Source organism: Mastomys coucha, unplaced genomic scaffold (assembly GCF_008632895.1).
Source record: "Mastomys coucha isolate ucsf_1 unplaced genomic scaffold, UCSF_Mcou_1 pScaffold14, whole genome shotgun sequence".
NCBI lineage: Eukaryota > Metazoa > Chordata > Mammalia > Rodentia > Muridae > Mastomys > Mastomys coucha.
In genome coordinates this window covers 66,088,158-66,106,525 of record NW_022196896.1, presented here as the reverse complement: position 1 = coordinate 66,106,525, position 18,368 = coordinate 66,088,158, and the positions used below count along the sequence as shown (strand labels likewise).

Sequence of the window (18,368 nt, the reverse complement as noted above, 5' to 3'; positions counted from 1 at the left end):
GGGAGTATACACATCGGACTGGTCAGCCTTCCAGTCTACACGGGCGACACTGTACTGGGAGTATACACGTCGGACTGGTCAGCCTTCCAGTCTACACGGGCGACACTGTACGAGGGGGATACACGTTGGACTGTGTCAGCCTTCCAGTCTACACGGGCGACACTGTATGAGGGGGATACACGTCAGACTGTGTCGGCCTTCCAGTCTACACGGGCGACACTGTACTAGGAGTATACACGTTGGACTGTTTATTCTTGCCTTTCAACCGGACCCTAGTGTGTATTTTACTCTTATTGTAAAAGGAGCACTCAGAATGAATGATTTTTATACAGTAATTCCCCTAATTCATCAACAAGACTCCAGACGGTGGATTTTGCATATGATAATTTAGGTTAAATTGTCAATATTAATTAAATTAAGTTGTCCTGTTTGGATCCAAAGAATACTCTTGTATAGTCACAAAATCATGACTCCCCCACTCTTTATACTGGTTAGATTTATTTGACAGTTTTATGCATGTGTATACTGTATTCTGTTTATTCTACATTGCAGACTGATGAGCTCACTTTTTAATACACAGCTGAAGACAATGATGATGTTCCCTTCCCCCCAGATTCCATTCATTGCCACCAGTTTATCAGGAAAAAGATGGGGTCCCTTGAGTCCTTCCTGACCCATGATTGGCTGTTGGCAGGCCCATTCTTGCATCTTCCCAGCTTGGGCTACTGTAGCTGCTGCAAGATCATGTTTTTTGTGATGGGTAGATCACACCCCGAAGGTAGAGCTTGAGCGTAACGCTTGACCTCCTACTCCCTGTCTTCCAGGTTGACATTCTTTCCTCCTCATCTTCCTCAGTGCTCCAAGAGCCTTGGAGGAATTCTCCTCTGTCTTCCACAGAGCTCCCTGAGCCTTGGAGGAATCCTCCTCTCTGTCTCCCATGGTGCTCCCTGAGCCTTAGAGGAATTCTCCTCTCCATCTTCCACAGTGTTCCCTGAGCCTTAGAGGAATCCTCCTCTCCATCTTCCACAGTGCTCCCTGAGCCTTGGAGGAATCCTCCTCTGTCTTCCACAGAGCTCCCTGAGCCTTGGAGGAATCCTCCTCTCTGTCTCCCATGGTGCTCCCTGAGCCTTGGAGGAATCCTCCTCTCTGTCTCCCATGGTGTTCCCTGAGCCTTAGAGAAATTCTCCTCTCCATCTTCCACAGTGCTCCCTGAGCCTTGGAGGAATCCTCCTCTCCATCTTCCACAGTGCTCCCTGAGCCTTGGAGGAATCCTCCTCTCCATCTTCCACAGTGCTTCCTGAGCCTTGGAGGAATCCTCCTCTCTGTCTTCCACAGTGCTCCCTGAGCCTTGGAGAGATTTCCCTACTTTTAGAAAAAGACGAACAATAAGACCTCCTCCTGAAAACCTGTAGCCTACATGTACATGAAACACATTTTATTTCTTTGACACCGTGAAACGATGACATATTTGTTTCCATATATAACCAGAGTTCACCTCCTTCCCAAAAGTCTTTTCAAAAAACTTTTGCAGTCTTTTCTTCCCTGAGAAACTACCTAATTGTCTTTATAAATATTGGTCCAGCTGGCCTGTGTGGTCACCTAAGAAAAAGAACGAAAGATGTCCATAAAGCCTCAGGTTGCCTTGCACATTAGCCTCACACTCTGGTGCATTTCATGCGCCTTCTTTCTGCCTTCCCTCCCAACTGCTGTTGTGCTCTGAGAGATGAAGATGGGAGCTGAGTTTAGGAAGACCACTGAAACCTTGCTGCGGGTTTCAGATGCCCACTCAGCTGCTGAGGAGCTTGGCCACACTGCCCAGTTTCTCAACTACAGAGCTTCAGAGCTCCACTTGTGAAGTTAGAAATCTCCACATCAGTTACTCTTCCTGCTGCTGTGACAAACGCCTTCAGAAGCAGCTCAAGGAAGGTTTATTTGGGCTCACACCCTGAAGACATACAATCCAGAGAGCCAGGCAGTAGGATCATGGGGGCCACATTGCTCCCACAGTCAGGTGAATGAATGATGGAGGATGATGCCCAACATGGACCTCTGGGCTATACACATTTGCACATGTACACACGCACACACACACACACACACAGACATACACATGCATGCACACACATGCCCTCCCACACACACACATGAGCGCACAGGCATACAAATACTTGAATGCATACATGCACATGCATGTACACACATGCCCATACACACACATGCACACAAGCATACACACACACACACACGAGTGCACATGCACACACATACAAACATACATGCATGCTATGCCCTCACACACATGTGCACACACACAAGCACATACACATGCTCATCACGTCTACAGCCTTTGATGGAGGCTGTTGGACTGCGTTGCATAGCCACTGCAGTTCACCGCGGCTGCCACCTTATGCTTCTTCTTCATTAGTATCCTGTAAGTACTTCCATCGCAAACTTGACAGACATGGACAGCACAGAATCTAACTCTAACATCTGGGGTTCTGTGAGAGTAGGTAAGAGTGTCCCACAGGAGCCCAGATAGACCTCAGACACTTGTCATCCCTCAGCTTCCCGGATGCTCAGTGTTTGGAACATTGGGAAAGACCAGAGTCCTGTCCTGTAGTTCCTCAACTCCATGCTGAGCCCATGGCTGACCTGTGTTCTCATCTACCAGACACATCTGCTCTCATCTTCCTCCTGGGTCCATCTCCTTCCCTCCTGTTATGAGAGAGTGCTGCCGGTTCTATCAAAAGTTTGTCCCATTTCCTCTGCCACTTTGGAACTCGTTCTTTACCCTGCCTTCCTCTTAAGGATTACTCTCGCATCACATTCTGCTTCTCAGGAACCACCAGGGACCCGGTCTCTTCATCCTTGCCTTACTGGAAAAGTGGCATTTGCAGTGTGCCCCTCCCTTCCCCTCCCCTCCCCCTTCACCTGGATCTCTCCCCTTCTCACCTGTTTCCCTCCCCTCTCACTTGTATCCCTCCCCCCTCCCCTGTACCCCTTCCCTGTCACCTGTTCCCTCCCCTCTTCCCTCTCATCTGTGTCTCTCCCCCTCTCACCTGTGTCCCTCCCCTTCTTACCTATGTCCCACCCCCTCTCACCTGTGTCCCTCCTCTCTCCCCTCCCTTCCTGCTCATTCCTCTAGTGTTTTTGCAAAGTGCTTAGTCTCCACCAGGTATTGGAGTCTGAAAGGATTCCTTCCTGCCTTTTCCTTTCTATTTCTTCTATTTTGGGGCATCCTCATGTCCCCTCCCCACCCCTAGTGACCTTACGTTTTTCTATTATGGCAACTTCTATGCAGTCTCAACTCAAAGCACTCTCCCAAGCCACAGACATACTTAAGTTTTCTGTTTGATTGTCTCACAAACATTCCAAACTCAAGCCATGCCAAACTGGACTTCTGGATTCTGCCGCCCCCTGTTACCCAAATATGTTTGTCTTGTGGTTGTTCCCATTTTCAGACCTAGCATTCCCAGATGCCCACTGTTCAAGACTAAAACCACAGGACTCGGTCTTGATAACTCCTTGTTCCTCACTCAAACACTCTTTTCTTCTCTGCCTTCTATAAATTTGACTTCCAAAATTAAATATTAGTGTATCAACCCCTTCCCATCCTGACTAGTTTAAACCAGCTTGTGGGAACTGTCGCCTTGTTCTCTGACATCTATAATACAGTTTGTCGTCAGTGATCTTTTAAAAATGTACATCAGATCAAATAATTTCTTTTTTTTTAAGTTTCATTTACATCTCAATGTTTGTCTGTGCACCTTATGGATGCAGTACCTGTCCAGGCCAGGAGGGGGTACCATATCCCCTAGAACCTGAGTTAACAGGCACTTGCATGCTGACCAGAATGTGTGCTGGGAACCAAACACGGGTCCTGTACAAGAGCGGCAAGTACTCTGAACCCAGCCAACTCTCCGGCCCCCAAATCATTTTTCTTTTTAAATCTAAAATCTGAAATGAATTTCCTCTCCTACCTGGAGAGAAATGCAGGGGTCGCAGCATGGCCTCCATTAACCTGCAGTCTGGCCTTGTTCATGCCTCCCCCTTCTCCCTGAACTTTCCAGCACTTCAGCCTTGATGGGCCTTCCTTCAGCTCCTCCACCAAGCCACGCTCAGCTGCCTCAGGCATCCACAGGCCTGGTTGACACCTGTGTCTGCCACAGGTACAGCATCATTTCATGTCCTCAGAGAGACTTTGCCATGTCCTTTTCCTCAGTAATATTGCTCTTTCTCCTGGACCTCACCCTCATTTTAATTATACTGTCTTTATTTACGTTTAATGGTAACTACTTCCACAAACAAAGCTGGAAGATCCCTAAGGACAGAGCCTGACTAGCTCAATAGATGAGCTGACTGTTGAATGGATGCATAAATAATCACAGGGCATTGTCTTAAATTGGGATTCATTCCTATAGTCCCTACTGGTGTCCAGAAGCAGAGATGACCTTTGTTTCCCGTTACTAAATCCCCAACATTAAATGAATGACAGGAAAAATATATAAGGCCTAGTATCATAAACCAATCATACATACAGATAGCCTTGCCTAACGAAGAACTCTACACCACTCCTTACACACTCATCTTGTCAAGCACTATTAAGGTGTAAGTTCTGTAAGTCATCTCAGGCTGGAGCGCCCAAAACTGGGAGATGGGATCTTCTTGCTGTCCCCTCTCAAAGGCACCAGAATTTTACATCTGTTTACTTGATAAGTTGGCTGTGACACCTCTGAAATGAAAGCAAGCTGTCATGGCAGTTTCTCAGACTTCTTACACTTGGTGAGGTTCAAGCAGATCAGAGAATTCACATTTCTTGTTTGGATGTGTATGTAACAGATTCCAATGGTTAATGGTTTCCCTGCGAAAACGTGAAGGAATCGGGGGAAGCTAGATGGAACAATTCCTAAAGGCACCGTCATCCTGATGGATTTGGAGGGAGGAAGAACACACACGAATGTCGGACCATTTGGTCAAACCAGTGATCTGTCTCTACCTCTTGAGTCTGGGAAAGCTTAGGAAGCAAGGCAGAGCAAATCTCTAGGCAGAATCCTCGCAGCTGAAGCAAGAGGAAAAGGACCCAAGATGGAGACTTTTGGCAAGCCGTAGCTGAGACAGTGTCGGCTGCAAGCAGGCTTTCCACCATGACAAATCCATTGCTCAGGGACAGCTATTGAGGGAGCAGCCATCCTCACTGAACAGCCGACGTCTGCCTGCAGCTCCGAGTAATCACATTATCCACACAGATTGGGCAGTCTTTTCGTTTTAATTATATAAGTGCATTTTTCTCTTTAAATGGGTGTAGTTTATCCACTTAAACTGACTGTTTTAATTTTACAGGCAGTGATCATTGGATTTAATCTGTAGAGGGGAATTTCTCTATTGGCCTAATTGATTTCTCAACACAATGAAGGAAAGTTACCTTTTAATCCCCAATCAATATTTGGAGAGCATTCAATTAATTTAATAGATATCTATGTCATTAACATAAATCTGCAAGCTAAAGAGGCAATTATTTTCTTATTTATAATGCAGAGAGTAATAATCTTGTCTGTCAGGGAGAATCTAAAGCCTCATGCCTCTAGTATGTCCAGACTACAGGTGAGGCCCCTCTGAGCCCCGATGAGACAAGAGCCATTGCATTTCATTTCGTCTCTGATGAAGTGGCAAAGAAATAGTCTCATTCTGTCCATTAATAGTCTGTCCCGTAGAGGCCACTGAGGACTCATACCAGTGTGCGGTAAACCATTAAAAGCAGATTTCTGCCCATCTCTCCCCCCCCCCCTTGTTTCTGTTTAATACAGCAACTTTGTAACAGAGAGCAGGGCTTTGAAAACACAGGAAGGGAAAAACCTTAAAGGCATTGACAGCGCATGTCAACCATCAGTGAGCTCTGACAGAGTAACTGGGTGAAACGCAGCCCAGTTCCGCTAGGCATGTTTTTCTTCTCCTCCCAGGTTTGGTTGGTGTGGAGGTTCTTGGGGCTGTGAAAATTTATTGCACACAGAGTCAATCTGCATCCAGGCAGCCAAGTCTGAATAAATAGAGTCATTGTGCATGTCTGGGATTTGTGGCCAGGGTTCATCCAGTCAGCGTGACATTCGCATCTCAGGAGATTCATAAAAGCCAACACCCTGGTATGTGCTCTTGAATCCTGCCAAAACTGTGTAGAATTATATAAACAGGAGTTGAAGCAGTAATCAGGACCAGGTTTGGGGGACGCAGCTCCAAAATCAAGTTTCTCTTCCATGAGAAATGAATTGTATAAGAGATGTTATTTGTATCCAAACAAGAGCTATGCAATTTTTGCATAAATCATTCTCAGAATAGTCTTAAGTGCCTACTAAGCTCCACAGACCCATGCAAGCTGCTGGCATATTGCTTAAGATGAATTACACATTAGTAATATTTGTTATGATAATTTAACCACAAAAACTTTAAGTAAATTTTCAATGCCAGAAAGCACCTCATTTCTAAAGGACTATGTGGAAAAAATAAAACCTATATATTACACATTTTGAACTCAGTAGGAACACAGGAGATGTAAGAATAGTGGCTTACATTTGATTTTGTTTCTAGTCTTATAATCATGTACCTGAGTGCTCAATTTGATAGTTAGTTTCCTTCTGAATGGAAACACAATAACTTCAATTGGAGACACCTGCCTCTCAGAGCTTTGTTGAGCCTGTCTAGGAGTGAGCATACTTCTGAACTGTCAGTCACAATCAAGAAAGCACATGTAAGTGCCCAGGGGGTGGTGGCCTTGGTTATCAGCCCTAATGGTCCCTTAGATAATTCCATCTTACAAACAAATTTTGCTATCATCTCATGTAAACACTTAAAAAAGTCATGTGTGGGGGTGAGGGGGTCAACTTCTCTTTCCATTCTAATCAGCCATAATTTCCAGCACTGGCATGGGTGACTTAGATGTCACTGTTCACAAGTGTGTGAAGCCCCATGTGCTGTTCCCTGATGTTTTAGAGACTATGGGGCTCAGGTGAGGTTTGTGTAAGCCCAAGCTGAAGAATATGCCTCCGCAAATGGAAATCTGAAAAGTGAGAAACTTATGTAAATTATATAAAAATTAAAAGATGGTCCAATGAATATAAGAAAAAAATTATGAACACAGACAGGAAACCATGGTATTTGCTAAAATTGTAGAGTTCACACAAGGAGCTACTTTTTTTTTTTTAACTAAGGAAAAGTTTTGTCAATAACAGATGTCAATCCCACCCACATAGACCCTCCATTTCAGGAGCTCGGGGAGACAAAGCCAATGGACCGGTCTTCTCTGACCTAGCTTTCAGCAGGACTGTCAGTTGGCAAGGGAAGTGGATTCCCCCTCCAGAACACATTCCTTTAACTGGGAGGGGTGACCCTGCCTGTGACTCTGATGATGTGGAGTTTGGGGGGTTTGTTTGTTTTCTTCTTAAGTTTGTCGGGAAGTGTCAGCGTTTAGAATGTCTACTGTCCGTGTGTGCTATCGCATCTTTCCCAGTGTGGATGATGTTCTGCAGCAAAAAAATCACCTGCAGTTAGGTACCCAGGTGTTTGATCCAGATAAGCATTTAGAAAGTTATCTGATTTTTTGTTGTCCTAATTTTTTCCTGTGTGTGGGGCTGGCTATCTCCTAAGCATGGCTCTTCTTAGGAGTCTCTTAGCTTGGAGAAATATAGAGGCAAACTATTCTTGTCATTTAAGGGCCCCTGGCACTCTCCAGTTCTATCCAGAACAGCTCTGCATCCCACTGGCTGTGTTGAATGGAATATAACCATCTCTAAGAAACAGATCAGACAGTTGTTAAAACTGGGTCCAAGGCATACCCTCAGGTGAGCTAGGTTCCCAGACAGAGCCCCCAAGTTGTTAGAAATATATTTGGGGTAACAAAGAAAGACACCACCGTTCTAACTGGGGTGTCTGGGCATAACTTCACTTTTGGTCAAGAGGGTCTGCTTGGAAGGACGTGAACACACCCTGAGACAGATGATGTGCTTGGCTCTTATTCTGACTCAGTTACTGACTGTATCTTTTCTCCATTGGCTGGGTCCAACCTCCCAGTCTTATTTAATTAGAATTGGCTTATAAGACATGAAGCAAGAAGGGGAGAGATGCTACTGCCCTAAGGAAAAAAGGGTCACTGCTCGAGGCTATCAAATATCTAAGATAGAGCATGAGACCTTTGTGGAAACAAATTTCTCACTGAGTGGAATTGGTTAAAACCTTTGCATAAAAGTCTTACCAAGTGAAGAAGATAAAAAAAGATTTTAATTCTTGGTCCTAAACCCACGTATAATAGTATTTGATAGAAAAGACTCATTTGGTATTTTGTACAATCATTGCCACAACTGAATCATAGGAGGTCCTGGTTAGCCAGGTTTCCCCCTGGGGAGGTTGGGTCAGCACTGTCTCTGTGTTTATCGTTCTTCAAGTTAGACTTTGCTTTTAAAGGTCCAAGGCAGTGCTAAGAAGAGTGTGTTTGCACACAGTGGTTGTGGGGCTGTGTTCATATAGGCAGTGAAAATTCAGATACCAATAACAAGCTTGTGATTGTTTCTGCTTCCTCTTGCATAATTGGTTTGGAAAGTACAAGTGGGATGGTCTGCCTGACTGTCACAAAGCTACTTTTGCTTTCAGACATTGGGTATGTTTTAGTAGAAACATTTGGATGAGATGTAAAGCCAAACTCAAATATGGGGTCTTCAGTCACAGATTACAGTTAAAACAAAGCTACTGAGGTATTTATTTCACTTTCCTTGTATGGTCTTCATATAAAAACAGAGTAAGATGTGTAGACTCTGTTTGACGTCACAGTTACTGACCACCCACCAAGACCAGTGGGACCTGAGGGGAACTCCACCAAGGCTTCATTCTAAGGTGGCAAAGGGGACCATTGTAAAAGCTCCGGAGGCACTCGGAAAGTCACAAAGTGAGAAATGACTCCTCCTAGTGCCTGGCTGCTAAAGCAAAAAGAACTTCAAGGGGGTTATAGCTCCAGAGTCCGCTAGGAGGAATGTGGGGGAAGGGTGGAAAGATGATGATACATGCGATTAGGGTGCATTTGGACAAGCCCAGTGATTTCAGATGTTCTCTAACACAGTAAAGGTGACTGGCTATGCTTGACAGCAGTTACTCACACATATTTCAAAGTAGCTAGGAAAGATGTCGAATATTCCTGACACAAGGAAATGATAAATGTTTGCGATCATAAAGACCTCATGACTCTGATCTGACCATTAAGCGTCATAAATGCATTAACAGATCACACCACTGTGACCGTGTGTGTGTGTGTGTGTGTGTGTGTGTGTGTGTATGTGTGTGTGTGTGTGCTCGATGTGTCAATGAAAGCTTTGGATATATATTTAAATCACAGTTATCCATAAGCCATCCTCATTTGGACCTTGCTCAAGTCCTGGCTGCATTTAAATTGCCAAGTTTCATGCACTGAAGTTTCAGGAGCACTGAGTGACCAAAACCCAGATGAGGAGGTCACAGAGCTATGGCAGATCATGTAGGATTTAGCCAGCACTTGCATCTGACAAAGTGCTTGTAACATCAGGCCATAGTTACTACACATGTGACTCACCCTGGGGGCAGGGATAATTGATCTGTTCCCACCCCAAGCCTAAATAACCAGATAGTCCATAGCTTACAAAGCTATATCAGCTTTTTTTATTTTCTACCAACACCAGCTTTATGCAAACCCTCAACACAGCAAACCCAGTGATCCCATACATAGCCCAAGCACTACAGTATAGAACTTCAGATTCATTACCAGTAACTACTTTGTTCCTTTTCCCCCATGATGTATGTCTTTGGATTCTAGAGAAGGGACTTATCTACTCTGGTGAGGCCTCGAGGCCAGAGAACCTTCTAGAAGGTGAATCAGCATCTGATTGAAGTCTGTGTCTTGGTGTCAGCACTCCAGATTTAATCTCCCACAGTGTCAAGAAGCAGACTTGTAAAGGCATACCCTCCTGTCACCATTGGGCAAGGTAGTGTTAGCTTCCCGTGCTCCCTTTAAGACAACACAAGGCAGAGATCTTAGAGGATGTCGACAGGGGACTTCTGGGCATGACCAAGTCTTCTGATGGTGAAGAGAGGCACACTGACTTTTGCTATGAACCTCCAGAGCATTTCACTCCCTGGAGACATGCTCTGAACTATCCATGGCTCTTCTGGGGTCTGGAGCTATTTTCCTTACAGACTGAGGGTCTGCTGTTCAATTAAGAGAGCATGCGATCCGACCCTGAGCTCACCCACTACTCCGGTGCATCGCGACAGGACTGGGTAAGAAAGGCCAAGCCTGGCTGTGTTAGGTGTGAGTGGGGCCAAAGGCCACTGAAGAGTCATCGGGATTAACCTAGCGGATACATGCTGCTCTGGATAACAGAGAGCCAAATCCATCTGCCCTCGGGATTGAGAGGAGGCTCTTGTGATGGTGGCAGACACAGGACAAAGCCTTGGCAAGACAATTGTGCCTTTAGAGGGAGAGAGAGCATGCATGTGCAACCACATGCCGGCCTGTTGCACTTGTATCTTCAGGAGAGCAACCATACAAGACTTTGATACCTAAAGCTGGCTGAGCTTCTAGGACAGAGCTCCCGGGTGATGCATGGAACCTAACTCCTGTTACTGATCTGGTGTTTGAGGGAGGAGGACCCCAAGAGTAGGGATTTAAAGAAGCAATTAGGGGCAAGAAAAAGCTAGACCTCAGAGTTTAGGTGGAAAGTGCTTGGAAAGAGCCAGAAAACCTTACAAATGTCGGCTCACCTCTGCCTTCAGGAACCTTGGTGGTTTGTCCTCTGCTGCCCCCGTTCAGCCGTGGGCTTTGTTTACTGATGAGTTCTGTCACCTCTGAAATTCTGCCTGTCCTTAGGAGCCTACTCAGTGTAGGTTTTATAAAGAGTAAGCAGTACCCACACAGAGCTGTCTTTATTAGAACAACCAGACAGCCCAGGGTGCCCAGCCAAGGAGGGTTTTCTCTCCTCCTTCCTCCGACTGCCATCTGGTTAGCACCCCCCGCCAAAGTGTTCTTACGCACATGTTACATGATATTGTCCTCAGTGGCTCTGCCTGACCCCAGTGCGGAACAGGGTGAGGAGGAAGCCTGCTGAGCAGAGGGCTTTAGCTCAGAAATGCACGCTGCCCATGCTTTCCAAGGAAAACAAAAAGAGAGGTTCCTTTAGAGCAATAGCAAAATCGTGGCCCAGAACCTTAGGCTGTATTTATCATTTTATGGCTGTTGTGGGTATTTTGCAGAGAGGCGAGGGTATGTGTGCATGTGTTTTCATGTGTGTGTGCATATGTGTGAGATCCACCTTTATCTTAAAAAGCAAACAAAAACCAGTTTTTCGTTGTATTTGAAATTTGCAGATTAGGATGGGATGGGTGAACAGTCTGCCCTAGGGATCTGCCTGTCCCCTGCTTCCCAGGCTGGGGTTAAAAATGTGTGCCAGTGTCCTTCCCCCTCCCATTCCTCCTCTTCCTCCTCCCATTCCTTCTCCCCTCCTCCTCCTCCTGCTCCTCCTCCCCCTTCTCCCCCTCCCATTCCTTCTCCTCCTCCTCCTCCTCCTCCTCCTCCCCCTTCTCCCCCTCCCATTCCTTCTCAGCCTCCTCCCCCTCCCACTCCTTCTCCCCCTCCTCCTCCTCCTCCCCCTTCTCCCCTTCCCATTCCTTCTTCCTCTCCTCCTCTTCCTTCTCCTCCTCCTTCCCCTTTTCCCCCCTCCCATTCCTTCTTCCTCTCCTCTTCCTCCTCCTTCTCCTCCTCCTCCCCTCTTTCCCCTCCCATTCCTTCTTCCTCTTCTCCTCCTCCTCCTTCTCCCCCTCCTCCTTTTCCTCCACCTCCCCTTCTTTCCCTCCCATTCCTTCTTCCTCTCCTCCTCTTCCTCCTCCTCCTCCTCTCCCCCTCCTCCACCTCCTCCACCTCCTTCTTGTGTAACATGGGCTCTGGGTTTCAAACATAGGTCCTCAAGCTCACACCAACTGAGTATCCCACCACCATATTATTGGTGTCTTTGTTTGATTTGTTTTTCAACAACTTCAGCTAATATTTCCAGATATCATCTATCAACTCTATTAAACATCCATAGGTAACTTGAACTTAAGGGCACCCTAGTTACCCCACCTTGACTCATACTCCTAGCCCCCAGCCCCACATCTCTGCCAGGGGTCTCCATCCACACTAGGTGCCTAGGCATGAATCTTGTACTGACACCTTCCCTTCCCTGCCCTGCCGGGTCCTACCAGAGACAGTTCCCTCGCATGGAAGTATAGAGGGCAACAGTGCTCTCTCCATTGTTGACTATTTCTCATTGCAATAACCTCACAGATAGTTTTAGTTCTTCCTTATTCAAACACATTCATCATACAAAACAGAAGCTAGCGTGACATTTGAAAATAGACTCTCTAATACCAATCCCTGTCACTTTCTTATAGACTCACAGGAAGTTACACAGAATGTACAAGCATGCTTTGCTTTGCTTTTGCTGTCCATGTAAACTCTTCAATGACTTCCAATTGTCCTGCACCTACACAAGCCTGCACTTGACCTCTGTAGCCCTTGACATTGGCCTCATCTGGCTCTGCCATGGTCCCACTGCCCCACCAAGCTCTACTACAGTGACCTTGTAGTTTCTCACTGAGCCAGGTTCTTAGCCTGCTGTAGCTTTTTCTAGCCCTTCCTCCTCGCCCACCCTCATTCCTCTGGTCTCATGGCTCTCCTTTTCCCTCCCCCATTCCTCTAGTCTCATGGCTCTCCTTTCCCCTCCCTTCCCCTCCCTCGTTCGTCTGGTCTCATACGTTTCTCTTCAGGCCTTATTATCCCACACTGGCTGAGCTTTCTGTAAACAATGGTCATTTCACTGCTCCACTTCATAGCATGCTGTTCCCCTCAGCCACAGCCACTGTGATGCAAACTGTTTTGTGCCTGTGGACCTATCATGTCTGTCCCACCTCCAGACTCAGAGAGGTATAATGAAGACCTTTATCTGCTTTTCCTGTCACCTACGCCAAACCCATTGCCTACACATAGTAGGTAGTTAGAGTAAATTACATATCTATCCGGGCATAAATTCTATTTCCATCAAGAAACTGCAGGACTCCGGGCTGCTTCAGACCTCCAGCCCCGTCCTTCCTTTTGCCTTACAATCCCATCCAGTGCCTATGGACTTGCCCTGTGCTACCCCCAATTACAAAAGGGCATTTAATTTCCTCTTTGATTTCCTTTCAATAACAGATTGTGACTTGTAATTCATTTAGCACCCGTTGGAGCTGGAATATCTGCTGATTATGTTTCCAAGCACCAACCTTGTTAAAATAAAGAAGTAGAAAAGATGTCATCTCTTGAGAGGAGCCTGGAAAATGACTATTTCTGGCAGAGAACTTGTTTTGTCTTATAGACTTGAGCTTCGGTGTCAGTCATGAATGAATAATGCACTCAGGGAAGATGCTCGAAGCTCTCTCTTAACCTCCTCAAGTGACCGTGTTGCTGCCGAATCAGAGGAGAAGCTGATGAGAGATTAGGAGAGGAAAATGTGGTCACTGTGGTACAGATCTTAGAGGGGAGGAATTGGGGCAATCCATCTAGTTCGCAGCTAGTCTTTCGGGTTTCAATCACGAGTCACTTAAGTCATTTTTTTCTTGACTCTTCAATCCTGATGTTTATTTCTTTCATTATTTTCCAACCTTAAAGTAAGATGGGTAAAAACACTGAAAGGTTTTTCTTTCTTTCATTTTTTTTTTTTTTTGGTTTTTTGAGACAGGGTTTCTCTGTGTAGTCCTGGCTGTCCTGGAACTCACTCTGTAGACCAGGCTGGCCTCGAACTCAGAAATCCGCCTGCCTCTGCCTCCCAAGTGCTGGGATTAAAGACGTGCGCCACCATGCCCGGCTCTTTCATTTTTTTATTAGGAGAATAGGCAACAGAATCTCTTCATAGTCAGCCCTTGCCTACATATAGAACATAACATTTTACTTTAACATCATAGGTACTTTTTTTTCCTGAAGGAGTGATTTTAAATGTTTGGTACATTCTCATTAGCTTTCTTAATGGGTGGATGTCCTCTGTATTTATTCGTAATAAAAAGTAACTGCAGTGAAAAACACAGTCAAAAATCAAGCAATTAAAAAAAAAAAAAAACAGTAGTAGGGCAATTGTGGATTGTGCTAAGTCCCAATGTGTTGACTGTGTGGTGACACTCCTCACAGGCAGACAGGATCCATTAGCAGGCACCGTTGTGTGGGGTGCAGCCATTCACAGGCACCTCCATGGGTGCAGCCACTCCTTGCTTTTCATTGTCTTCCTATGTTCTCTGAATCTCTTTCCAACCAGCAGCGCATCAACACTCACTGTTGATGATCAGTCGGAGAAGTCAGCAAGAGCAATCCTTGGAGAGAGGGGAGAAAAGAGTCAATTGACTTTAAGTTCAGACTGGATCTTTAGTCCCACCCCTCCTGATTCACATGGGGGTGTACACACGTGTGCGGGTGCTCCTATGTGTGATGTGTCTTCCTCAGCCATCCTCTGTGCTATTTTTTATTGACTTTCCACAGTGTCAGAACTTATTGGGTAGCCAGAAATTTTAAAATACAGCTGTTTCATTGGCTACAATTTGCTAATTTTGCCCAATAGGTAACCATTAGCAGTCTCAAGTTTCTTTATTCCAGTCTCAATTACTAATATCAACTGTTAGATCATACATGTACCAAATACAAGGTGGCTAAGAAGGGGTTAAAGAGACTGCAGACTTGCTCAAAGCTGCCCTGAAGTCAGAGTGAGAACATACAGAACCAGGAGAGAGTCAGTGGAGAACACAGGATAAGTCCTATCGACCACAGGCAGGAGCCGGGCTGTTTAAGCACAGAGGTGTCAAACACAGGTCTTGACGGCAGCCCATTCCACTCGAGGGTCAGTTTGAAGTGTGCCAAGTGTCACCAACAGTTGGAACTGTGTTTAAGACAAGACTTAAGATAGGTGGCTGGTGAGTAGTTAGCGTGCTAACATTTCAGTCTTGGAGTATTTTTTTCCTTGGTTTTTGTTTTTTGTTTGTTTGGTTTTGTTCTTTGTGGTTTTGTTTTTTGAGTCAGTGTCTGTCCTTGAATCTGGACCTCACTGGTTGGGATAGTTCACTGAGGAGTACACTGCAGGAGCACACTGATCCCTTCCCAGGGTTGGGCTTAAGATACACATATGTGTGTGTCCTCGCAGGAGTGCTGGGAGTCCCAACGATAGTGCCTAGGCTTGCACACACAGCAAGAACTCTACCAAATAAGCCATCTCCCTGGGTCACCAAAAAAACTCTTAAGGAAACAAACAAAACCACTGTCACAACTTCATTATTGTGCCTAAATGTATCAAAACTCCCATAATATTTTGTGATTGTCCAGTCAACCATTGGGTTTTCAAATAATAAATAAATAAATAAACAAATCTAAATTAATAAATAAATCTGAAAGAAAACAATAAAAAGCAATTAAATTATATCTTTAGTGGCTAGCCTGATAGCTCTGTGGTAATAGTACCTGCTATGCAAAGTTGGGGACCTGGATTCAAACCTCTAACACTTATGTTAAAAAACAAAAACAAAAACAAAAACAAAACACAAAAAGCCAAGCATGTACCTATAGCATCAACATTGGAATGGGGCAGAAAAAAGTGGATGCTGAGAATTTAATGGCCAACCAGCCTCTCCAAAATGGAGAGCTTTGAGTTCAGTGAGGGACCTTGACCCAAGGGAATACCACAGGCGTCAATGGGTGGAGACACTCAGTGCCCTCCTTAGCCTCTGCATACACATCCACAGGTGTGCCCAGCCATACTCAGATATGCACAAGAGGACACACAACATACAGACACACACCAACACAGATCTACACAAGAAGTTAGAAGAATAAGGTTTTTTTTTTCTTTTCTTACAGGAAATAAGGATAAAACAATGGGAAATTAATTTCAGATGGTAGAGAAAAATGGCTCAGGTCTTTGCCATATTTCTTGAGACCTGCCCCACTGCCAGGGAGTACTTAGCACCTCCCCACAGTGGCCCCCTACTGGCAGACGTGCCTTACTGCAGCACCCCCTTAACCAAGAACCTTCCTTTCATGACATAGCAGGGCTTTCTACTGTGTGGCTAACAGTTTAAAATTTGGCCGCTTGACAAAAATGTGTGTGTGTGATACATTTTTTTAAGTGTTGATTGAGCGCATAATTTAAAAGTCAGAATATTAAATAAACATTTCTCCCCTCTCTTCCAGCAGGCAGCCCAGAGAACAACTCTCCGCGCTCTAGCTGACAGGTACATTTTATCATTTTTATGAACTATAAATTGCTTTATGAAACATTGAGCCCTATTTATTGTGGCATATAATTCATAATCGGATTTTGTCCCTAAAGAATCCGAGAACTGGGATGTTAAACATTCCGCGTGCTTGGATTTGTCATGCGTGCATGGAGTTTATTACCGCAAAACTCGGCTCGTTGTATTTCACATAAAGTATGAAGAATCCCTTGTTGTGCCGTGAAACGAGAGACAAGACTCTTAGCAGGGAAGGCCTGAGTGGTGTGGTAAATTCTGAACTTTGGAATTGGCCGAGAGCCAAGCTCGTTTCTCAGCATTTCTTTACTTTGAGGTGTTTTCTTCGCTCTTTCCACACGGGTTTACCCAGCCACTCATGCTCTCCTGCCCGACTCCTTATACCTTTGTGTGTTGCTCACCCACTGGACTTCCATTGTTCATCCTGCCTTGTATGTTTGAAGGAGTTGTAAACTTGAAGGAAAAGCATAAGCTGGAACTCACACTCTGCTTTTTCTGAAAGGTTGCAGACTACCAAGTGGAGAAATCTAGAATCACTTTCTTGAACAGACCAAGACGTGTGTGTACATGTGTGTGTATGCATGTGTGTGCGTGTGCATGTGTGTGTGCGCGTGTGTGTGCGTGTGTGCGAGTGTGTGTGCGTATGTGCATGTGTGTGTATGTATGTGTGTGTGTGTGTGTGTGTGTGTGTTAAGGAGGGGAGGAAGAGGGCAAGAGCGGGCGCGCAGGTGTACATGTGCTCTGTCAGGAGTCAGATGAACTCCCTACACATCTCTACATCAAGAAGGTGTTGGACTCAGTCAGAGATGCCCCTGAGGTGACTGGCACACACGTCAGTATTGTCTAGCCAGCCTTTGCCCTCCCTTCCTTTGGACTTTCTTTCAGAATGAGCAATGGCTGACTCCTCCCAGGTCCAGCTCCTCACCTAGGTGAATTACCTAGAGCACATTGGTGGAAAGCACTTCCCCTGAGGGGGCCTCAAACTGGGTATGCTTATTTCAACTGAGAGCCTTTCTTCACCAGTGACAGCCACCGAAGCAGGCGTGCTCAGAGAGCAGCGATCTGGAGCTGTTGCTGGGCGGTTCAGAAATGCTTCTGGGCCTTTTGGTCAGAGAGACCAAGGGTCCAGACTCACACTGTGACCCAATCACATTTTCCTACATGTAATTCCTTCTTTTTGTCTTCTCTTTGAAAGTAAGAGTCTTTGGGACAAATGTTTTGAAAAGCAAGGGAAATCCAGGTTTCACAGAATGACCCTTACTATAGATACAATACGTCCTTTCTGGAGGGCAATGAAAAGCTTGTGATATTTTATTAGATCAATGTTTCTACAACCCTGTTGATAGACCACAAACCACTCATTTACATCCTTTAGATGAAGTTCCTAACACATAAAATACATGCTTGATAAAACAGTGTATATAAACACTGAGAAGCATCATGACAGCCTCCGTCAGAATGACTCAAACCGTACGTTAGGAAAATGGGCATTCCATCTAAAATCAGATAGGCTGCATCAGAAACCAGGACGGACACAATCAAAGGTCTCTTCTCAGTGACTTATCCCCAGGAAGCCAGTGTGGATAGATCTTAATGAGCAGCCCTTTGACCTCTTTCACATATCCTCACTAGAACCTGTCAATCGAGTGCGGTGCCCAGAAGCCAGGGTCCCAGTGGTCAACATTTCTTTATTCAGTATAAAAGCCCATTCCCCACTTCAATCCAGAAGGTTTTTATTCAAAATTAGAGGAACTCGTCTCACTTCCAGGTGATGGCCCACACTACCGCACTGCTCCGGCAATGCTTTCGTGGGAAGCTGCCTTCTCCTTATTTCTCTCTGTCTGCATTTGGTAATTCAGGGCCAAGCCACTTGAGTGATATAAGCCTTCAGGCAGGTGTGACGAGCCTTTTGACACCGTGACACCCCATTATGACAAAATCTGTGTTCAAGAGCCAAATAACTGAGTTACAATGAAGACATTTCTTAAGTGACTTCTGGGATTGGTGTTGGGTTGCATTGGCAGCCATTTTTAAGCACATGCAACTCTCGGCCCTAGGTAAGT

The 18,368-nt window shown here is 45.4% G+C and overlaps 1 protein-coding gene across 9 annotated transcripts in view; it reads left to right on the top strand.

Annotated features, from left to right (window-relative positions):
* The window catches only part of Aff3 (AF4/FMR2 family member 3), a 502,697-nt gene that overhangs the window by 410,643 nt on the left and 73,686 nt on the right, over positions 1–18,368 (top strand). For 8 of the 9 annotated variants that reach the window (XM_031367274.1, XM_031367272.1, XM_031367275.1 and 5 more), the window contains one exon: positions 16,247–16,287. In XM_031367274.1, coding sequence (XP_031223134.1) covers positions 16,247–16,287 — 41 coding nt within the window. The remainder of the gene's footprint in view (positions 1–16,246; positions 16,288–18,368) is intronic. The other variant, XM_031367273.1, reaches the window with a different exon arrangement.